General features: G+C 45.1%; 1 protein-coding gene across 1 annotated transcript in view; it reads right to left on the bottom strand.

Annotated features, from left to right (window-relative positions):
* Positions 1-19,914, bottom strand: part of LOC128304195 (mucin-5AC-like) — a 37,130-nt gene extending 17,216 nt beyond the window's left edge. The window contains exon 1 of the mRNA XM_053041355.1: positions 19,329-19,914. Coding sequence (XP_052897315.1) covers positions 19,329-19,914 — 586 coding nt within the window. The remainder of the gene's footprint in view (positions 1-19,328) is intronic.
* Positions 19,915-24,434: the final 4,520 nt, after the last annotated feature.

Here is a 24,434-nt window from a genome sequence, read left to right as displayed (position 1 = left end):
AGCCCATGGCCGGCTGCACATCCAATCCGTTAGAAGATGGTCCCCACTGTCCACAGGGAGTTTGAGAGCGTATGCACCGTTTGGAGGACGCTCCACAACGAGCCGTGTCGGTCATTGCAAGAATGCAAACAGTACCGGCACGAGATAGCCAGACGTTTGCCGTAGCTGCATTATGCGTTCCCCGTGCACTTTGGAAGGTAAATTTAATTAAACTACGACAGACGGCAAACATACGACGGTTGAATCAAGTTGCTTCGTGACGTGACGTTCGGAACGATGTCCCCCGTCCCGCAGTAGCGTAGTAGAACGGAACGTGCGGCGTAGAAGGGATGTTTGTGAAGCAGAGCTGAGTTTTGGGCCCGCCACTATGGGCAAAAATCTGGACCGTGCGAGAGATAGTATTGATCGATGGCAGTCGCCTCGGGAACGGTGATCCGTGACCGGACGGTGGAATTTTTGAGCCATCAGCATCGATCCGTGTGTTTGTCGCATCGGGGCCAAGTGTTTGACCGGTCGTAGGTAATTGATTATTCGAACAGATGCTCAAATCGGGGCGTGGTGATTTGCATGTTCGGTTAACATTCATAAAGGCTGGCCATGACATGACTGGTGGACTGTTTGTGGCTATGTGGCAGTGTGTTTGGTGCTTTGCTTTAGTAGCAGAGAGATTTTTACTTAAGTAAATGATGGTAAATCATACCCAATGGATTTGGCAATGAAGATTTATGATCACCAGTGGGTTAATTAATTGAATACCTCAGTCCATCTTAAACATATCTATAACAATTTTTGAGAAACATTTTACGATTTTTGAAGAGTTATTTAATAAAGAACATAATCTATTTTTTTGTTTACTTTTACTAGATCTTCTTTTATGATATTCTTTTGCTCAACCAGTTGTACGGCGAACTCACTGTCGTACAGCGGAGTAGAATCATCAGGCTCTCTGGGTAATGTCAAGAGACTGACACCGGACGACTCAGCCTGTAAAGTCCTGCTAGGTCGTCCACAGGTCGTTGATGCGTCCGTCAGAAAGGCCGAGATAATGGATTGACAGAAGAAGGTTCACGACCGGATAAATGAGTAAGTATGTTTACTAGATCTTCTAACGCCTGAAAGTATGCAATCACCATCCATTAAAATCATTTAAAAAATATTTCATACACAAAGTTAAGAATGCACCGCAAAGGCAAGGTCAGCACGAAATGTTTTGATTACGTTGTTAAAGTAAATATTTATTTATAGAAACATTCTTCGGAACGTATTTGTTATTTCGTCAAGTACATCCCCAGCGTGGCGCAGCACAAGCGTTGCGGTGGGCCAAAGCACAGCAAGCGGCTGACAAAAAGCCGTAGTTTGCGGTAAGTATATTGCCACTATATACTAACGCCAATTGCATGACATCGTTATAAAGCTTTATGGCACAAACAGATTATACAGCTGATTTCCGTGAATATGGTACCGCATTAGTTCGGCAGCTTTTTGTAGCAGCAGCAGCAGTAGCAGCACGCGGGGAACGGTGCAATTGAACCACGACGGTTCGGCCGAAGGGTAAACCGTAGTACAAATACACAGCCACCCATCGTTTGTGGCTTGTTATTTTTCGATGCAAAGGAAACATCGAAGGGAGGATCGTAAATTGCACACCCTTTGGCGCCTTTCCCCTCCCCCGCAGCGGTCTAGCATTGTGTGCCCCTGGTTACCTTTGCCGTTGGGCCAACGGTTTGGTGCTCGAAAAAGAGAGTGAAAATTGGACGCACGGCACACGAGAGGGAAAGTGCAACAGCCATTTCTGTGCGTCGAACACGTCGCGATTTGAATATTTTTGGCATAAATTCTGATTATTCAATCAGATTTATTATTGAAATTCATTCGTTTTATAACTGTATGGCATCATAATTTCAATAAATAAAACATTCGTACGATGCTGGGGCGAACACCCAGTGCGGGTGCCGGTGGGTTGTGGTGCGGGGAAAACCGGGGGGTGTTTTCTTCTGTTTCGCATCCTTCATGCAACACCATAAAAGTTCTATATTTTTCCCGGTGATGAAGATAATGTACGGCCCATGGATGGATGGATGGATCGCTGATAGGGCTGGGCCCGGGTGGGGCGCACTGTGCACGATCAAAAGGGTTCGACAATGGGGCTTGGGAGTTTTGGAGGTGGGTTTCGTTTTTTTCTTGCACTGATCGCATCGCATAAAGCACAGACACGAGCAAAACACAAACCATAACAACCTTTGCGTGTGATGCTTGTTTCACAGTGTTGTCGGCAGTGGAAGGAAGGTTTTGCTTAATGATGGATCCTGCAACGCAGGCGAAGAGAATCCGCAACAGTCGCGTAGTAAAAAAAAACAACACTCCCTTCCACCGCCGGTGAGGTTGTTTTCTTTGCGCCCAATTGAAACGCCATAAAAGGAGCAGAAATTTGAAGAAAAATCGAACTAACACGAACGGGCGAAACATATGGAAACACGCCGGTTGGTTTTTGTGTCTGGTTGCACCAATGTTATGGTTTTTCCCTTTATTATGGGCACCGGAAGCGGGTAACCGGGGCCCGCTAGCGGGGAGAGGATGCTTGTTGTGGTTGGCCACTTTCCACACACCGACCCCCAGCGTTTCCAAGCGCTCATACGGGGGGGCCGGGTGACCAAACATAAAATCAATAAATTCATTTCCCGTAAACATAAATTTTCTGCTAATGGTGTTTTCCTCCGTTTTTACGCGCTCGCGTACGCATTTTCGGTGGCGGCGCGTCATCGTGGTAGTGCTGCACCGACGCGCGTTGCCACAAAGCTGGCGTGTTTGATCGGTTGGAAGGAATAAGCGTACACACAGAGACTCACACAGAGAGACAAGCATGAAGTGAAAATAATGTTGGTGGGAAATGGATAGTAGAAGGGGTAGGATTAAGGTCAACCCAGTAGACCCGGAACGAGTTGCAGAAGGGAAGCAAATGGGACGTGTAGAGCTTCGTTTGATAAGTTACTGTAACTTAAAATGTTTTGTTAAAGGTAATATCTGATTTTTTTTTAGCAATCAGTGATTAATATTAGCAGCATTTAAAGAAACACGCCTTTTTAAACCATTCCGAGCAATAAAAGTTCGTATTGCATAGTTTTAGGCGTTTAAAGGAGTATAGCTATTAACCCCCAAAAGTATGCAATTTGTGCGATATTTGATCTTGATAGATATGGGGAAAAAATGTCTAGCGTTTCAGTAAAAATACTCACAGCAGTTTGATTAAAAATTGTAATAAACTGTTTAAGAAAACTTAAAAACAATAATGATTTTATTTATTGCAGTATGACGGCTTGGGCCGTATAATATAAATAAAAAATTAATATGAGAAAAACATAATTGACAAAATATCATAAATCTTAAATTGTACTCTTATTAAACTGGTATTTTTTTAAGAGATCTTAATGCAACATTGTTTTAAAGTTAGTACAGTATTTATTGATTTAACTTTAGCTGTATATTTCACAATACTAGTAACGTTTCATATCGATCCGCCAGTAGCTGCTACGTGACCCAACTGTCCCATCCATTCCGCGCAACATGAATGACAGCCCACCGGTCCGCACACAAATCGAGACGAAATGAAAAAGGGCCAAATGTTTACCTTCGCAAAACCGTTACCAGAGCCGACGGGACGGCAAGTTTCGGGCGTGCCACGATGCGTAAGTGCATTTGGTGCAACGAGATAATTGGATACTACACCATAAAACAAATTAACAGCTTCCAAAAGGGTGATTAATTCTCACCGGTGTAATAGATTTTCCTCAGCAGCTCCCCATAATATGCCGGATGCGTTGAATTGAATGCGGGTCTAGAAGGTTGTAGGTGCTAGTTGTGGATGGGAAGACACGTAAACCAGACAGGCTTAGGGGATGCCGGCATAAAATATGCAACAGCCTCTGGGCGTTCCGATTGGTACCCGGGTACGTAATTACGAGTGGCCGTCTTTTGCATTTCCTGATTCCCCACCTCCTTTCCATCGCCTCGTTCCCCATTCGTAGCCCGTGACCATGGCATGGGATGATTATAAAACTAATCAAAATGGATCAGTGCCTTCAAAACGGACGCTACATCAAACAGCATGGTTGGTGGACACACCTACATTCGACCTGGCTGAACTGTGGTGGCTGAAGGTAATGGAAAAAAGGGGATGCAAGGGGAAGAAGGAGGATGAGGGGGAATTCATTCGTTACATCTTGTCGTAAGAGCGAGTCAATTGGATGACCTCTAGGGGACAGTCCGAGTGCCGCATGCACTTGGACGGTTTGAGAAAACACAAACAATTAAATGCTCGGGTGCACTCTGAAGGGTTGAGTGGGCGAAAGATGTCTTGTATGTTGGGATTACTGGTGACATTTACCACATTCGTAGGGTGGCATGACATCTTCATCTGAAAATCAATTTAATCTCCTCTCTAGGAAATCATAACACATTTTACTGTGTTCAATACTGAAGAACTATTTGCAGTAACATAAGTACAATAATTATAGTTTGTAAATACAGAAATCTTGCACATAGTTTAAAACAGTTTAAAAATCTGTTGGTTTTATTGCTTTTATGAAAGAAAAACAACAAATATTTCAGCGGGAAAGCATTTTAAAAGTAGTAATGAATAACGCCTAAAGGTATGCAATCGGTTCGAAACATCCTTTTTAATATGAAAGTTGGTGGGCATGCTTTTATCAAACTAATTACGAAACAAAATTCATCACAACAAGACAAAAAACACATAAACATTCCAGCGTAACATACTACAGTTAATGTTCTTTTGCAAACGCTTTAGTACAATCGATATCAATCAAGACATTAATAATCGGTAACGTTTTTTCAGTGGCATCCCGGTACTTACATATTATTACTTCCTGCGTTCCACAGTGTTTTCATACAAATCGGTACTGATTGACTGTTTGCGCGTGTTGCTACCACCGTTGTCACATAAACAGCCATCGACAAAGTCTGTAACTTCGCGCAAGAAAGTTACACTTTCACCCCAAGCAAATGGATCCATCATTTACCTTTAACGAGTGCATCAAATCGCTTGGAAGAAAGCAACGACCGACCAGCACTTTTCACTCGCGGTGGCGAGAGTGTCCCTTTTGTTTTTGGATGTTTTTTTTGCACGCGTGAGCAACACGTTCGAACGATTATGGTTATTTTATGGCACGTTTTGCGCCCGTACCGACAACCCGGCTTCGGTTTATATTTCTTATCATTCGAAACGTATGCAACATCTTCCGATGTTTGCAAGAAACAGCATCCAGGTTGTGCTATCACCAACGGTGCTGCTGGTGTGCATTAGCATCCTAGTCGGTATGTGTCTTACGGGTTAGGTTCACTTTTTTATAATAGATAATATTACGAACAAAAAAGCTCCCCCCAACACTCTACTTTTCCGAGCGAAAGCTATAAAAATGAAATAAAAATAAGCAAATCAAAATGTCTGCCCTTTCCGCCATTTTTTGGCTGCCAGAACACAACACCTTCGTTCCGGGTCAGATTCCGTTCCGTGTGTGTTAGGGGGCTGGGAATGGTTTCCGTACGGTTCCGATGCCGATGGTAGCGTGTAGCGCGTAGCGAAAAGTGGCAGGTGGGTGGCTCTTAACAAGCATAAAGTGTTGCTTTATTATCGTCCATTGGGCCGACATTGGTTGTGCGGAACGCGCTATCGTCGTACCGGATTATTATTGATGGTCGCTCCGTTTGTGGACCGTGGCAGGTCGGCAATCGGGACATGCAACACACGGGGGGGGGGGGGCGAGGGTCATGAGGGGAGGAGGGAACATATTTTGGGAAAGCATATGGTAGACGATCGGAAAACGCTGCGCTCGAAATCCGTTCAAACCGTGAATAAATATCAGAAATTGTTATAAATTTATTGATCAAACACAAAATATATATATATGTAATCAATTTCCATGTTGAACGATTTTTTGTTGTTGCATTGTTGCGTATGCTTTTCTGTTGGAAACCGGAGCCGGAGATTGAGGGTAGTTGACTGGTTTTGATCAGCTTTATATGGTGAAGTTGTTGAAGTTGCACATTCTCATTAATCTATTTGGTTGTTGGGTGGTCGAGAACTGATTTGTTTAAATTTCTCTAAAAGCCAACCATTTGTTGCAAAAGGAAAGTGTGTAATACGTTAAGGATATAAGGATATAGGATATAAAACAAAATTTAACAAAGTTAAACAAAGTTTAACAAAACTCAAATAATGGTTTAAGTCGTTACGGCCAGGCCGAGCTTGAAGACAAAAATAATAATAATGGTTTAAATATTTTAAGAAATGTTTTAAACAGAAAAAAGCTCATCCAGGGGTTAGCAACGTATTGCACTTGATAAAGTGGCAACCCCTGCCTAGCAAGCAGCACACCGTTAGTTGCGCTCCTTTGATGAGCGGCGAAACGGTTATTTTTCCACCAGAAGCAATCGCTCTTGCGTTGATCGCTGGCTGCTGAGATGGTAAACAGGGGCAACGTACGCGCTTCGACACTCAGTAAGGATCAACCAAGGCGCAGAGTGTTCTCATTTTGCTGCCGCCCTCCCCCCCCCCCCCAAAACAAACCAGCGGAAAAAAGGAGTGAATCTACTTCAATAAATATTTATTTAATACACGTTTATAAGGGATTATGTGTTTTTATAAGCAAGATTAATGACCTTTGGCGTGGGGGAGGTACGCTTTCGCTCTCGCCATTGCTCTCGCTGTTTGGTGGAAAACAGCGAACGCCGAAGCGGCTGCTGGAGTTGTGGCCTCGATCGCCACTTTGAGTTTTGGGGGCCCGCAAGCGGTGGTGAGGGAACCGAAATCGGTGCTTTGGAAGCATCGGAGAAGAGTCCCCGGGGAGGCATTTTGTTGAAGTAAACGGCGTTATGATGGCGCTTGTTTGTTTTGTAGTGGGCTTTTGGAAGTTTGAATGCTCACTTGGTAGGTACGTTTTTTTTTAAACCTAGAGAGTTTTACGCAACAGTGAAGCGTTTGTTTTTTTTTTGTTAAAGAAAGTTGACCAAAAAGACTTTTGTAGCGCTTTTGTAAGTTAGCAATAAATGATGATTGTTTTAATTATTTTAAGAAATAATAGCTTAATGGAAGTTCTGCTTTATGAAGTATTTTTTTCAATTTATTTTGTATTTACTTTTTAACAAGGTCAGGATTAAAATGGGAGGGTATGCATTTTACGATTTTAAAATAAAATTATTGCAAATTACATGTGAATGTTCCAGAAAACACATTGTGTCCTTCCACTTTGTCCATATTATCCACGCGAAAATGAAACTACCCACAACAACGGCATAACGGTGACCATTACTTCAGGACGAGCGGGTTTAACGTGTTATCGTAAAATATTTGCCAATTACTTGCGACGCAAAGTTCCGCCCCGTGGCTGTCGACGTCAACCATTTCCGGTCGAAGTAACCACCCGGCCATGCCCATTCCCATTGTGACACCAATTTTGCGGAGCAATGATTCTCTCATCAGTTTTCCGGTACGATTTTTGGCATCGGTTCACCGAAAAATCATCATCATCCCGAGTTGGCCTAATAGCCCCTGGTGTTTTGAGGGGATGCGTGGCGGCGTTCCCAGACGCAGTGAATTGTCAGGTCAAGCAGGTCCTTGCGCCCTCCTGACTGGTGACCAGGAGCGCACATTCAGGCGGCCAGTGCTGGCAATTACTTTCCAATTAAAAGTGAAGTAAAATAAAATTTAACTGCATCCATAAAATTTTAATTGATTCACTGAGGACTCGCCGATCGGGCGGGTTGTCGGGGACGTCGCACACTCTTCGCCACGGAACAGCACGGAAGGTACTATCTATCCCGGGTTCGTTCCGCGGTTCGCGCGAGTTGAGAAGCGAAAGCAAACGGTCTCAGCGAAATAAAGCAGAAACAAGAACCCGTCGGAGTCGTCAAAAGTCAGCACAACAGCACAAATCCCGTCCTCCAGGGGGGGTGCGGTTTCTTGAGGTTAAATTAAAGTGCGCTCGGTGCGGTGCACGGTGTACCGGAAAATGTTTAGAGTAATGGTCAGTCGTAAAATAAATTTAGCGAAAATTTTCTAATTTTCCACCAGCGTGTGGGTTCCAACGCTGTGGGAAAGCAGGCACCAACCGCTTCCGTAGAATCATCTGCTGAACGCAAGGGCAGACGTCCGTCCGTTCCTTCCTGGTCGCGGGCTTAATACCGCGGACGAAAAATGGCATGCACGGGGAGGTGGCAAACCAGAGATCGTGTGATTTGATGGAAAGGTAGGATAAAGTTTTACGATAATTATTCGATTTTTCGAGCATCGCCACAACGGGGCTGGAGGGGCCCGATTTGAGTGGACCGAAATGAGGCGTTGTGGACGCTTGGCGAGGCTGGGTGGCAAACTGTTTCGAACGATAGCCGATGGGCCGCCATCGCTTCTTGCCGCGTGAAGGCAATCAAATTATGGACAAATTTGGGGCGAACGACTGATTGGTGGAGGTTAGCGAAATTGGAAGGAATTAGGTGCGACTTGTTGGATGGCGGTAATTGGTTATGTCGGGCGACCGTGGCTGACTGGCGGCCGTTTAGTGCTGATCGTGCTAACGCGATGAAGAATTATAGTGCATTTGATAGTTCGGACGGGCGGTTTGTGATGGAACTGGAATTAAAACATTGCATTAAAATTGTAACAAAGTAGTTAACTCGGTTAGAAAATTATTTTTGCTTCTCCTCTTCATAGGATGAATGAAGAATATCTCAATTTTATCATATCCAGGACCATCCATAGTAACTCTCCTCAATATTTTTTTTTCCGGCAAAGAACTGCCCTTTAAAACCTTCAGGCAATCATGGGTGGAAATGTCCCTGGTAAATGGTGCGCCATTGTCTGCCGCCTAAAAAGTGTCAGATCGTTGCATCGTTACGTTGTTTGTACTTCATTTATGACGACGACGACAACGATGATGATGATGATGATGATGATGATGACGATGCTGTTGATGGAACGTGCTGACCAAGGCCCGGATCTAATTTCAACATCCCAAAACGACCAATGCGCTCGGCATTGAACGGTGAACGCAATGGTGGATGGTCGAGGTTTGTGGTCGACGTATAGCGACGATGCAACGGAATGGTAGCCAAACTGCAATGAAGTTCCGGAGCCCCCCCTGTTCTGTGTAAAACCGAACGGTAAACGTAGGCTTAATTTCTCCACAATGCCCAGCAATCCAGCGCGAGTGGTGCTGCCGAGGGGATGGATCGGACCGTAAGGTAAGGTAAGGGGTCGGATGGTCTAATTTCTAGCGCTGACCCGATGCGGTCAGTTCCGGCGCAGTAGCAACTGGATTGGGGGATGGTGGTGGTGATGGTGGTGGTGGTCAATTTAGTCGTAATTTACCGAGCTATCGATGCCTTAATCATTGTCTGAAATAATGGGATCATAAAACTACTCAATTAAGATTAACTCGAGTGGGAGAGCGTTTGGGGTTCGGTTTTTCACTACACGCAAAGTTCTGTGCCGTGCGTTCCGGTGCGCATCGTACACGGCCGCTTCAAAAACCATGCCAAGGAACGGGCAGGATCCGTTGTGGCATACTTGAAACTAACCATTATCTATGCTCGGTAGTGCTAGGCAACAATTAAACCTCAAGCATTCAAGCTCCGTGCGTTTGAGACGGCAAAGGGTAAGATTTGAGCGGCGATATCCAGCAGCAGCCCAGGCTCGTGCTAAACGCAATCCCGGCACTAGCATCCCGCATCAGGGATGTATCTTTCATCTTGCGAAGACTTTAAAGCGAACGTGTTGTGTGGGGTGTGATCTTGCGTCAATCGATACAGCATTGGGGCGGGTGCTTAATGCGGCATGAATTATCTTTTACCTCGAGTGCTGATGCAGCTGCATCAGTTTGTGGCTAATGCATTGTTGCGGTGATGTTGTGAGACGTGTTGATTCTTTGTAACGATGGGTTGCGATACAGTGAGGGTTGTATTATCGGTTGCAAGTTCTTAAAAGATCTTCTTCAGCAGGGGAATGTGGGAGATTTTCAACACCAGGTGAACAACTTTCATAGGAAGCTTTCTTAGTAGATTCGTTACTCCGAAAATAGCATATTAAGATATTAGACTTATTAAAGATTTCAAAGTAATCATGCAGATTTTAGTTATGTCTTGAAGTGTTTTGGTATAGTTTTATTCCTGAAATGCTAGGGTCAACCTGATTTAAAAAGAAATATTATATTTGGTGGCTAGGATTAAAACGAAATTACAATGAATTACCACTTATCATCATCATCTTATCATCTTATCACTTATGTATCAATTCTTTGGAGTTCTGGATTAATGGAGTTGTGCTTACTGTATGTTTATGTTCGTTTAGAATAAGACTTAAATCTTAAACATTTTGTTTTAATAAATCAAAAAAGGTGTGGTATTTTTTTTAGCTTGAAAGGTCTGGCCGTAAGGGTAATTTTTATATTTTTTATTTTATTTTTATGAAATGCTAGGTTCAATCTGGTTAAAAAGATTCTATTTGGTGGGTAGGATTAGATAGTGTTAGAAATTACAATGTATTACCATTTATCAAGGATCATGATTTATTTATATGTTAATTTTACTCAAGCCTAAATAATCTTATTTTAAAATAATGTACCTATTCTTTGGAGTGCTGGGTTAATGGAGTTGTGCTTACTGTATGTTTATGTTCCTTTAGAATGAGACTAAAGCCTTAAATATTTTGTTTTATTAAATCTAGGAAGGTGTGGTATTTTTTTTAGGTTGAAAGGTCTTTTTATTGAAAGGGTAATTTTTATATTTTTCGATTTATTTTTTTGGAATGCTAGGGTCAACCCTAGGGGTAGGGTATTTGTTGGGTACGATTAGGTAGTGTACGAAATTACAATGAATTACAAATTATCTGGGTCCACGACTTATTTATATGTTAATTCTGCTTAAGCCTAAATAAACTTATTTTAAAATATTGTATCAATTCTTTGGAGTGCTGGGTTAAAGGAGATGGGTTTACAGAATGTTTATGTTCGCTTAGAATAAGATTTAAGTCTTAAACATTTTGTATTATTACATCAGGAGGGGGTTAGTATTTTTTTAGTTAGAAAGGTCTGGTTGTAAGGGTAAAGTCAGGCAAGTCCTTGCTACGAGGGATTGATCCGGACAGTATTTTGGTCCGGTCCGTTTATGTATTACTACCATCATGACACTGGGCCGCTCCTATGGGTCTGCTTATATTGTTGGAATGTTATTATTGAACTATTGAAGGATGTTAGACATGTTCTATACCAAACAAAAAACTGTGTTTTTGCGTTACTCGACGGTTTGTAACTAACAATCCTTCGTATAACAACCTTACTTCAACATTTAGAATTGATCCGTTTTCATCCTGCTACAAATTGTGTAAAATGCAAACAAAATTCATAAAACGTACAGCATTCACTTTTGCACCAAAATAAGCACTGTCGTAAAATTTCAAACCCGGCCAAAAGCCCCATCACTTCCTTTCGCCAGGGTTGAACTACAAAATTTGGAAACACTCTCTTCAAAAGCGAGCAAACTTAAGTCACCGATGGCTTTGCACCTTGTTTATCACACGAACAAATTTCTGAAAGCATAGCAACGATCATTCGGTGAAGATATTGCATGTCGGACTGACCTTCGGAACTGATCCTGATCCGTGTACACAGGGCAGTAAAAGTGTAACATGGAAGGAGATTTCATAAAATGTTCAAGATTGACTTGAGCTCTCAACTCGTTCGTATTTTACTTTCTCTCTCTCTGTCTTTAGCTTGTTTGCTGTAACTGTTGTATGCAGGCAGGATTTGTCCTTTCGTCTGCAACTCCCTTTCCCCCCAACCAACCCCCACCCCCCACCCCTTGGTTCTTCTTATGCTGCCGACTTGTTTGACCGACACTTGTTTGACATGCTTCCGGAGCTCCGTTTTTCCGAAATTCCAATTTACATTACCGTTACCATCGGTAAGAGGGTGCAAGGCACCTTGGCCCCAGGCCACCAGCCAGCACTGTGCCACATTTCGCTTCCTGGTGGTAGCTGTTATTGCTGCTCTACACCCATTCCTGTTTTCCTGTGTGTTGAAATTATGCAAAATCGATACATGCCACTCAGTCGCAGGGCCGGAGTGTCGTGTCGTGTAGTGTCGGGTAGCCAGTAGCCAGTAACCCCACCGGGTGGTGGAACGGTGGATGAGTGTTTGTGCAGTAGTAACCTGTTTATGGTGCGATATGCTAACAACAACAACATTGTTGATGTTTCGAAACAGCAGCAGCAGCAGCAGCAGCAGCAGCAGGCGAAGCAACATTTAATGGCCCCTTCGTCGGATCGGTCGGTCGCGGCAGAGTGAAACGTTGCCACCTTCGATAAAGGTTTCGCGAGTGGGGCGTGCTGTGTTATATGTGAACCCGAGAGGGGGTGATGCACGGTAGAACGCTCGCCCTTCTAAAACGCCGTGGCCAACCCGTCAGGATGGGATATGGAACCGGCAAGTAAACGAAAAACAGCGAAGTGAACAAAATCATCCTTTGAATAAACATAAACGTAACCAACGAGACACCCTCCCCACCAAGTAAGCGTGCCCCAATTGCTACTGCTCCGGTGCTACTCCGGTTTTAGTCCCTTTCCTTTGCGTCGTCCCGGGAAGGTGAAAGAAAGGACCACCCGCGGTTTTTTTGTTTTTCCTTTCTTTTCTGCCTTTTTCTTCGACGGAGCGGGGGTTTTCTTTCGTCAGTCCAGGCGAATCAGAACAAAAGGACGTTCTGGCACTGCGGGAGTCAAGCTTAAACTGTTGACTCGGTTTGGGCTTTCCGCCCACTCGCACCCAGTTGGGGAGGGCATCACCACTTTACCACACTCGGAGAGTGTGTTCCGACGAGTGGCACCTGTGTAACAGTTTTCGAAGCAACACACGATAACGAACCCTGCTCCATGATGGTTCATTCGACACCGCCCGATACGGTGTGTATGTGTTTTTTCATTTCGTTATCGTGTGTGCGTGTTTCCTCAATGTATATGTGTGTGCTTTGCGTCGCGTCAGGATATTCGCTGGTGATGTTTTACGTGTCGCACGCAACGTCACAAAATTTGGCACTATTTTGTTTTTTTTTTTGGGTGGTGCTTTTAAGGGCAACATTTTTGACGTTTTCCCCCCCCCCCCCAACAAGGCCATTTCCCAAATATTTTCATCTGTCGCACAATTTGCATACACATGGGGTGCAAAAAGGGGCACTCGAGCATGTGCAATCCCGGGGTGGGGAGGGGAGGAATGTGTCAAAATTGTTGCACTACAGTAAGAAGTAGGGCAACCGGAGGTCCTTTGGATGGATGTAGTGCTGATTGGTTACATTATGATAGTTTGTTTCCATTTGTCCTTCAGCGAAAAGAATTGAAGCTCAAGTTGTACTGTCTGTCAGTCGGACAGGCAAGCAGGTGCCTTGAAAGAAGGTTAAATTGTTACAGTAATAGAATAAAGCTTTTAAGCAAACAAAACAGAAACTTTGTAATATTTACTGTATTTTTGATTATTTTGTTTTGGGCGTTTACAATGTTTCGAGATGTTTTAATGTTATAGTTGAGATTAGCTAAAGCTTAATACTGGTTATAGTTGATTAGCCTAAGTTTTAAATAGGTTTATATTTATTACTTCTAGGAGAATCACAAATTTGAATTAATTCTTATGGAAGAAAACGAAAGAGGTTAATGAAGGCATACCTTGATCACTTGAAGAACGTCACATAAATTTATTTGGCTTGGTTTTAGCATTAAAATATTATTATCAAGTATTTATTTTAAGTATTATTATATTCAGTATTATAAATATTCTTCAAATTCTTCTTGTTCCTCAAAATAAACAAATTAAACGACACTTTACAAAGAGAGAGAAGCTATCGTGGCGTTAGAAACATAGTTGATCGCGGCCACCCCAAACGGGGCAAAGAAAATGACTGTACATTGTTTGGCGATGGTGCGAGGTAAGAATGTACCACCCACACATCCCAAACCTCCCCCCCCCCCGCCACCAGTTCGTTACCCATTTTCCGCGGCACGCACTTCCTGTTTCCTGTGCAGGTCCTGTCCGTTGCCTGGTGGCGCATTGTAGCAACTTGTATTCCCGAACAACACCATCAACAACCCTCAGGTCCCGGAGCGTTAAAAGCGGCACTTGCAGGAATCGCGGAATCAGGGCGTGGTGGTGGAACGGGTTTCTACTGACTAATTAATGTTGTGTTCCCGCGCTTTCACACCTCCCCACCGACGGGGAGGGCTTCACAATTGCCTTCACTCCTTGCACCTGACTGCTTGCGGGCGTATTTGGTCCTTTTATTAGAGTTTTCTCCATCTACCGTGGTTTGTTATCAGTTTGATTCGATTTCGTTGGTCGGTGGCGTTCCAGGTGGTTTAAATGTCGGTAACGGGTCGGAGGTAATTTAAAAATGGAAGTTTTTGTATCACAAAACATGTGTTTTATAATTATTTTTCAAAATTATACGTCGCTAAAATCGCTTCATGTATTTGGCCTGCTGCAGGCGTCCCTTTAAACCGCTCATGGTCGAGCACCGTCGTCTGCTAACCTATTATATCGGTCTTTCTAAAAGACACATCAACGCCATCTCTCCATCTCAGTTAAGGACTACCAGTGGACGACCTAAGAGAACTGCTTGGATTGGGTCGTTCGGTGTCAATATCATGACGTGACCAACCCACCAGAGCTTGGCGAGTCTAATTCGCTGTACGATAGTGAGTTCACCGTATAGCTTTTAGAACTGGTCTTAGTCCTTCCACATCTTCCTTCAAAAATTCCTTCAAAACATCTTCCTCAGAGGCTTATGTTAGTCCCAGCATCAACTGCCACAGCAGGAGTTTTGAATAGAGTTCCCTTATACTTTCGAACCTCCACAGGCTGTGACAGCAGAAACTTCGCCATCAATACTATCTAGAGGGAGAAATTCACAGCGTCCTGCGTCAAAAGCCACACTACAGACACGTCATGAATGTGAATTAATCATAAGGCGGGTATGGAGTGCACGTATCCGAGCGGGGATGCTACCGACAGTCCCACCAAGGAGACATAGAGAACGATCTTCATCGAACGTCGATCAGAACAAAAGACACACGTGACACATATAAGAGCTCCACCAGCATTTACATCTGGATAATCAACTATGGCTCTTGGAATAGGCCACTCGCTCAGCCCGGACGAAAATGCTGCAGTGACCTTTGCCGTAAGATCAGGGCGCTAGGTTATTGGTCCCATCAGCGAAGGTAATTCTTGTTGTAAGGTACATCCGATGGAGCTGGGTTGTCTTTACCTTTGTCACATTAATGGCAAATCCTTTCGCGGGGATGGTCATTAATGAGAAGAGTAGACAGTAGTCTACGAAGTAATAAAGAAAAAGGTTTTAGAACCGGTTGGAGGCCAACATCATACGCGCTTATCTCAACATCAATGCTGTATTTGGTCCTTTCTTCCTTTCATATACATTTGTGTAATATAAAACTTGGACTTGCTCTAGCCTGTATCAGTTATTGTCAAAAACATTGCGAAAGGTTTTTGTCTTTTGCTTTATTTTTTATATCTTTTTTGAGTAGCTTATTATGAAAGTGTAGAAAGAGTTTAAAATATAAAGTATGTAATTTGCACATAACTCTATATTTGCTTATATGAAGATGTTCTGATAACAATGATTGCATTGTAACAAAAAGATCATCACGAAATGTTTTAGCGAATGGCTTCAAATTATGTTGCACTATTCTAACCTTTAACTCCCCCCATTACAATTTTTAAAACAATCCCCAATCCCGATAGGTTTCATAATTGATCATTCACTCGTGCGGTGCACAGTGTTGTGTGCGTTATAATTCCCCAACCGATTACTACGTCTATGCATCATGCCTGTTTTTCTGAACCCTCCACTCACCGACCTGTCATGTGGGTGTTTAGTTGCTTAAAATTAATTATGAGTTTTTTTTTTTCGCACAACCGACCCAAACCGGACGCTTAATCGGACGCCAAAGTGTGTTGGGACGAAAAAGTGTGTGTGACACACAAATCCATCGTAATTGCTCGTCACTTTATGGCGACCAAATCAGATGGTCACCGCGCCCGTCATCCTCGCACCCGGCATTAGTTACCGTGTCCGTGTCGCACATTGAACACACACACACACACACATGGACAATAGTGGTCCGTATTTTATTTTATCCCCATTTCCACCGTTGCGAAACCGGGTGGCCCGGCTGACGGAACAAACTGTCCGAACATGTGATGTGACTAATTGGATTATGAGTTCAATCAACGGACAACTTGTTGGACCACCGGGCAGACGAGTGTGTGTGTGTGTGTGAGCGATCGTTGCCGGTCCACAAACTTCCACTTCGCGCACACACCGTGGCACCCAGTGTGAGCAAATTGCCGTATTATGTAGCATTCGAAAACTTTGCTATCGTGCGACTGATAAATGATTGCCACCAAACCTACCTCCAAGTGGTCATCCACGGTGGTACGGTGACAGTTTTTGACTTATTTCCAGCACCAACACCTCGTTTTCACTCCTGAAGTTAAGGGCCCAATTCGATTCGGTGGATTCGGATTTACTCCATCTTACTCTTTCTTTTTTACCTTTTGGGACCATTAATGAACATCCACTGTGCAGTTCGCTGTTGGAGATTGGATTCGAAAAAGAAAAAAGAAAAGCTGAAAGAATTCCTAAAGTTCAAGCGGACAAATTTCAGCTTGACTCAACCAACGCTCACACACTGTGAACATCGATGAACCCCGTAGCATCCTTGTGGCGAGAAAAAGACGCCAACCCAAGGTGCGAGGAATAAATACGCAACACGTACGCGTGTCGAATGTGTCGCGTATGAATGTTTTACGAAGAGCGCTACATATCATCCACGCAGGTGGACTCACACGCGTGTGGTCCAGCGCGTACCTTTTTCACGTGCGTTTTTTGCCGTTGTCGTTTCCATTGTAGCGTGTTATGCCATTACAAGAAGACACACGAAATAATTAAATGACAACGAGAGATACGCACTCGACGGGTCATGTTACGGGGTTTATTTAGAGGGGCGTTCCGAGGGGCGTTTGGGATGCGACGGATTCGATACGAATGGCGCGGAACCAGGTTTTGGCTGGTGTAATCAAATTAGTGTTAATTTAACTGGCCCTGGCCTGTCCGGTAGGTTGTATCTCGTGTTCTGTTTTCTGTTTTTTCTTTCTCCTTTTTCGAACGTTTCTCTGCACCATTCGCCAGTTGGTTTAAAGCAACCGAATACGCGAAAGGTTCCGAATATACGTGCGTACGCGTACTTCCAATTCTCGCGCATTTTTTTGCTCTCTCACTCGCAATGGGATGAATTTCGCAGAGGGTTTTTTGCGTTGATTACGAATAACGTAAGATTCGTCCGTGAAGTAACGAGTTTGTCCAAAGGGATTGTTTTTTTTTCTCTCTACCACCAAACGCCACCGATATCCCGTATGTCATGCGGACCTTTTTGAAGTCGGCCACAGAATGTGCCGCCACCACGAAACGGGTCTTGCACCGGCGACCGCACGGCCACGAATCCGCTTACGGTGGACGGCACAAATTAGGTTTCACTCCACAGTGCGCAACACACAATCAAACGCTCACCTTTTCCGGCCGCTCAAAATGAGGATGATTGCTGCGGGGCGATTTTCTTCTACCCCCCCCCCCCCTCCCCCCCCCCACTGGGTGTGGTAATGGGTGACACAAACGAGGTAATGAACCGAGGCCGAGGTCGTGGTCGTGCGTGCTTGTGCGAGACGGCCCCCGCGGTCAGACGGCTATAATAATGTTACGTTAAGGCTTTAGAATTCGGTTAATTGAATGCTACGGCAAAGTGGACGAGTTCGGTTGACGAGTGGCCCGAGGCTGATTTATGGTTTGAAGACGCCGGGTTAAAGCTGAAACCGATCGGCACGAGCTGTGGTTGTTGCTGCTGCCGCTGGATGGAATTTAAAGTGAAGCCCGAGATTGAGCACGCTACAAAGCGATACATTGCATTCCAACGCCTTAGGGGGGGGCGAGTGGGCGCATGGCACTTTCATGAAAGACCAGGCGTCTCCATGTGCTGCTATGCAGGCGTTGTTATTTATCTGTCACGCTGTCTTCATGGATTAATTCCTTTAATCGGTGGGAAAGGGGTTTGTAGTGAAGATTTGGTTTAGTTTCTTTGGAAACAAGACAGAGCACTCAGAGAAAATGATGATAAGAGATGGGTTCACGAAGAATATTCTATAGAAGCTGCTTTTTTTAAACAAATTTGAAGTAGGAAAGAATTTATTATTACGAAATTATTATTCGAAATTATGCTTCTGAAAATTTTCATTTTTGTTCAATAGAAAAATATTTTCATTGTTTCATTACGATTTCATGAAATTTCACAGTAATAGAAACCTTTTCAATAGTAAACATTTAGAAATTTAAATATTAAATATTTGTCCATAGCTCATAATAGATGATTTTTTAAGGTTCCTTCATAATTTCTTGAAATTTCACAATAGTAGAAACCTTTTCAGTAGTAAATATTTAAATATTAAAATATGAAATATTTTCCCATAGCTCATAATAGATGATTTTTTAAGGTTCCTCCAAAATTTAATGAAATTTCCCAATAGAAGAAACCTTTTCAATAGTAAATATTTAAATATTTAAATATTAAATATTTCCCCATAGGTCATAATAGATGATTTTTTAAGGTACCTTCACAATTTAATGAAATTTCCCAATAGAAGAAACCTTTTAGTAAATATTTAAGTATTTTAAAATTAAATGTTTTCCAATAGCTCATAATAGATGATTTTTTAAGGTTACTCCACAATTTAATGAAATTACACAATAGTAGAAACCTTTGCAATAGTAAATATTTAGAAATTTAAATATTAAATATTTCCCCATAGCTCATAATAGATGATTTTTTTAAGGTTCCTCCACAAATTTGCGGTAGAAAAAATTGCTCCACGTATTAAATGATTAATTCGAGATTTAATTGATATGAACTATCATGAAATTGTTTATTAATTGTTAGGTTCGTTCTTGTATAATTTGCAAATCAAGAAATTTTCCGTATTTAATGCCTAATTCTTCAAATAATAGTAGCATTTTGCTGAACGGAAATATTTTAAATTGGGTGCTAATTTGGTTGTATTGGTTCAATAACTTTTTGAAAAAATAAAATGTAATTTTCAAGTATTTTTTCACAAAATACAAATTCAACATGAACTTTCACCGAGCCCCAAATAACACCAGGTATGATTTGCTATGCATAGCGAAAAACCGGAAACGACCGGCAGGGGACTTACCGCTCTTGCTCTCGGAAATGTTGGTGTAGTAGATCGGCGCAACGCAGCCCTCGGTCGGACTGACCGGGCCACTCGAATCGTCCTTCCGCTGCACAATGCCAGTCCCACCGCCGCCGCCAGTCCCACCGTTCGCGAGCGTAAAACTAACACTGCCCACACTATCCGCCTTGCCACCAGTGCCACCCTCGTGCTTGTTCACCTCCAGCACGCCAACGCTGCCGCCACCGGCCGGGCCACCGCTAATGACACTGACACTGTTCAGCAGCACGAGATTGTTGCCGCCCGTTGGCTCTTTTCCATTTTTCACAATAACATTTCCCAAGGCACTGCTACCACCACCACCAACACCACCACCCAACCCGACACTTCTACCGGCCGACCTTACCGTACCGGTACGGCCCGGTTCGCTCTGCTCCTTGAGCGTTTTCCCGTTGACCACCAGCACCTGTCGCGTGGTCGTTTGATGTTGCTGTGGCTGCTGATGGTTGCCCCCGGTGCCACCGGTGGCCGTTACCACCGTGGTTCGATTCCGGTACGCCGGCATCGCCGGCGGATGTTGCTTTTTCACGATGTAACAGCGCGGCATGGTTTTTGGTTGGCGTACGCTGTGTTGGCTATTATTTTGTGTGTTTCGTTTCGTTTTGGATGGAATACAGATTTGAAATCGATCGTTCTTCGCCGCAGCCGGTTGCGGTTTTCGTTTAGTTCATTGTGTTTGGTATTTTTTTTTCTCTACAAACGATTGCGTGTATTGCGTAGTTAATTAAACCAAAGTTTTGGGAATTTAAAATATCGCTTCTTCGCTATTTTCTTCGCTTTCCCCAAACACATCAATATTGCTTATCAATTTCGAATCACACCATATTTGAAGATCACGCTTCTTGCGAGTAGCTCACAAGCTTCCTCCCAATTGCTGGTTGATTAATTTGCATTTTGGCGCAAATATTTGCTCCACTATAATTTCATCCTCGTGCGTGCGATGCACAGTGAGCCGTACCCGTCTCATTTGCACTCACCGCGTCCCCCGAGTGTGAGCGAAAGCAGAAGCACGTCCATCATCGATCAACCCTCCCGTATCCCTTCACGCACACTAACACACTAATGCTCCCTTCAAACAAACGGCTAAACTCACTCCGCCGACTGGCGTAAAAATGTTTGGTAATTCTTTTCCTTCTCCCGTTTTTTGTCGTTCACCCGCACGAAGGAAACGCTCGTAGTACACTCTTTACACCGTCGGTCTCCTTTCGTTCCCGCCCCCCCGGTTCCAAACCGGTGAGCGGAGGGTGGATGGGTGGGTTTGTACTCCCCGGGGCGCAACAAAAACGGGAAAACACACTTGTTGGATTTATGAAATATGCTTCACCGCCCGAAACCGAACCGAAAGGATGGCGATGCGCACGAGCTGATTTCGCACAGGCCGACCAGGATCGGGAAGGTGCTGACGGATGGACGGCAACAGGACGACGGGGCGGCGCGGAGGGTTATGCTGCGGACCATCTCCCTTTTATACGATCTCCGAATCTTCCGGGACGGATCTCTTCGTGGCCTTCGTGGCACGTCTGTTTACTTGCAGCATCCACACACACACACACGCACACACACACGAAAGGTCTTCGGATGCTTTCCGGTTTGACGCCTGGCTGTGAAGGGAAGGGGACACGCACACACACACACAGGTGTGCGGAATGATAAGGGATGGAATGGTGCTGATGATGTTGATTTTGGACGTTTGCAGCGATTCCTTGTTCACGGCTCGATAGGCTTGGGGTGAGATTGGGTTCAGATGACTGTGAGGTGAGTTGAGACGGGCGTCTGCTCTCACTGTGTCACTACGCCGTAAACACAAAACCGACACCGACCGGGACTGTGCAGAATTCGGGATAATTTTCCGCTGATCCAGCACCCGGGGGGGGTGGGGCCGTGCTTGGCGACAGCGTGTGCGCCTTCTGGTGGTCGCCGTGGGACCGTGTTCCGGTTGATGGCCGTCAGCATAAATCTTTCCCCCGGAGTGTGCTGACTGTGTACTTATTGCGCGGTTTTGCGCAAAGCGACGGCTAATTGATCTTTGAGGCGTTAGATTTAATTGTGTTGCTAGACCACTAACGAAGCAGCCTAAATGTCAAAATGACGTCGAATATGTTTGCTAAACGTATGTGCTGCCACCGACTCTTGGTTACGGCTTAATCTCAGCTCTATCTCAGCTTTATCTCAGCTCTATGTTACAGCTACCGCGCTACTAATTAACACACGTTGTATTTGCAGTATATTGACTTTGGTTGCGTTTTTTTTTATTCGCTTGTTTCCAGGGTGCTTTTAAAATATATCTCTACATCGGCTACATCTTTACATCGTATTCCTCACAGAATGGTTATTGCTTTCGTTGTTTCGTTGTCGCTTGCGACGACGCTTCCGCTACATGCTGAGTTTGCTGCGTTCGGGTTTGTGCGGATTCCGCCGCACTTTCCGCTTTGTTGTCAATTTTTGCACATCCTATCACACATCTTAATGTTTCACATTCGCACACACACACACACGTTTGCGCACGCGAGTTCTCTATTCACTTGCCTCCAAGGGGTGGGCGCACGTGTATGGGTGTTTGTGTTTCGGTGCCCGAGCGTCCATTAAAAACTCGTGCCCAGCCGTTACTGCGCTTCCGGTGGGTGGGAAACGGAATGTGAACGAGAGAGGCGCACACACACACAGACACACACACAGACAGTTTGTTGGCCAGTTCACACCGCCCCCTTCCCTCCCGAAACCAAGGTAAGCCAACGAACGAGACCGCGAACGACGCCTTCGGGGTTCGGGTTTTTTGGGCCACCGCCGATGTCGATGTTTACGATACGATGAATCTATCGCTGAGTGGGCTTTTGTGGGGGGACTGAGTCTCACCGGGGGCTGGGTGAGTCCTAGAGGACGAAGCCAGCGAAGTAATTATTACAAGGTGCGACAGGATGTTCGGTGTAACGGGGGACTGGGCGGCCCCATGCAACAAGTAGCTTGCAAGTGGTAGTAACGCCAAACTGCGCTTATGCTGGTGGCCCAAGGTTCGTTGGGCGGAAAAATCGACCTTTCTTTATCGAGCGAACCGTGGGAAGGACGGGCGAAGAAATATCCTTTCCGCAGCGTCGAGCGTCGCACCATATATGTCCCGCAGGTTGTTTTGTGTTGTGGCGTGTGACACACTACCTTGGCACATGCCAACAGGTGCTGGCTGGTAATGGGGCTTCCTTGTGCTCTCCCAGCCGGGGCGTGGGGCGACACCGTTACACTTGGCTTCCGGTTACACAATAGCAGCGAACGCCAAAAATTGCCGCAAGCAGAATGGATCCGTTTTGCGGGAATCGATTCGGGGTTCTGCGGTTTCTCGTTCTTCGCTGCCACAAAAACACACTTGTGGCGAAGGTTCTCACTTGTTCCTGTTTTTACAACCCCCTCCCTTTCAAGATTCTTGCCCCCCGGGGGTGTAGTACGGGGTAGTCACACACACACAAAACACGCGGAGCCTGTCCGATTTTTATGAGCGTTTTTCGCTGCTGGGTTGTTCTGTTTTTGCGCCCGTGAACCGTGAACGCCTCGGGCACGCACGCAAACTTCCTTTCGCAAAATCGGCAATGGAATCGACCTACCAGCGCACCAGACCGTGCCTTGCGTTACCAACGAACCGTGACCTGGCGTGGGGCCATTTTCACTGCACACAGTGCGCTGCTGCTCGCGTTACGGAAAAATCCAACCACACCGGGCCCGGCGGCCATGCTTGCTTTTTGCTGTCGCACTGTGGCCACTGCCGATTTTTTCCCTCCTGCTCGCTGTTTGCTGCTCGCCGTCGGCACTACACTGTTGGCAGCGCACGGAAACGGCGCTACCACCAATACACACGCACACACAGATGCCTCGAAAGGGTAACTCTCGCACTGGATTGTGCTTTAGCGCGTACCAATACACGCAAGGGGTCGCTGCGACAAGTGGGTTTTCCAGTGTGGTTCGTTCGATATTGGGGGAATAAAACCCCGGTTTGCAGCAAACAAGTTGCTATCGCGCGCGCAACCCACCGCACTCACTCACGCCGGTGCTCATTTCCTGCTGTGAAATGCCTGTGGCATTCGGTTGTCTGCACCCTTGCGCAACACTTTTCCACTATCCGCCCTCGCGTATATTTGCTGCTGCCTTGTTTGTTGATGGCACCCAAACAGCGCGACACTCACAGCGGTGTGAGTGCCAGCGGGAGAAAGTCCGTCCGTGAGTGGCACGGTGAAAATGTCCTTCCACTACAACAGGTTCTCACTCGTTCCGCGCGCGCATATCTCTGTGTGGGTGAGGATTTTCCTTCGTGTTCCCCCGTACCGCGTTTCTGCTTCCCGTGTGGTTCCGAGTAGGGGGGGGGAGAGTCTTTTTTCGTGTGTGCGTGTGTTAGCGAATCGTGTCACGCACTGCGCGCTCCTTCCGGGGAGGTCTCTTCCGTTTTCGTGACGATGATGAAGAAGATGGTTAAAGGTGGACCGAGCACGGCCGCTGGAAAAATTGGCAGGCAGGAATCAAACACACATACACACACGGAGCACACGAACACACGGAGCACACACAGACACAGGAGCGAAGGAAGCACACACAGCAGTTAGCACTGGTTAGAGGAAAGAAAACACACCGAAAACTGAACGACCGAGCACCGAGGCAGTAGCAGCAGTGCAGCAACACTTTGCACGGTTCGACGGGCTGTGTTCGGAATTCGAGCAGCAGCAACGGTAGCAGCAGCCGTACCAGCAGCACGGGAGCAACCGTTCGGTATTCGAGCAGCATCAAGTGAGTTGTTCGCATGCGTTTGATAGCGGTTGTGTGAGTTCTCGGGCACCCTTCACTGTTGCTTCGGTTTGCAGTGGTGGTCGTGGTTTGCGTCCGGCGCACTTGTTGTCCACAATTCGAGCAGCTTCAAGGAGCGATTGCTGCGGTGCGCCTGCGCCTACTTTTCCGATGCATTTGACGGTGTGACGGTGTCCTGTTTCTACCGTCGTCCGATCCACCTACGAGCGGTGGTTCGAGCAAGAGTACGAGAAAATGTTTGTTCAACGTATTTTGTTACCTTTCTGTTAAACTATCGTTTTTGTTTAT

Source organism: Anopheles moucheti, chromosome 3 (genome assembly GCF_943734755.1).
Source record: "Anopheles moucheti chromosome 3, idAnoMoucSN_F20_07, whole genome shotgun sequence".
NCBI classification, from domain to species: Eukaryota; Metazoa; Arthropoda; class Insecta; order Diptera; family Culicidae; genus Anopheles; species Anopheles moucheti.
The sequence above is the reverse complement of the archived record's forward strand: the minus strand, read 5'-3'. Positions and strand labels throughout refer to the sequence as shown.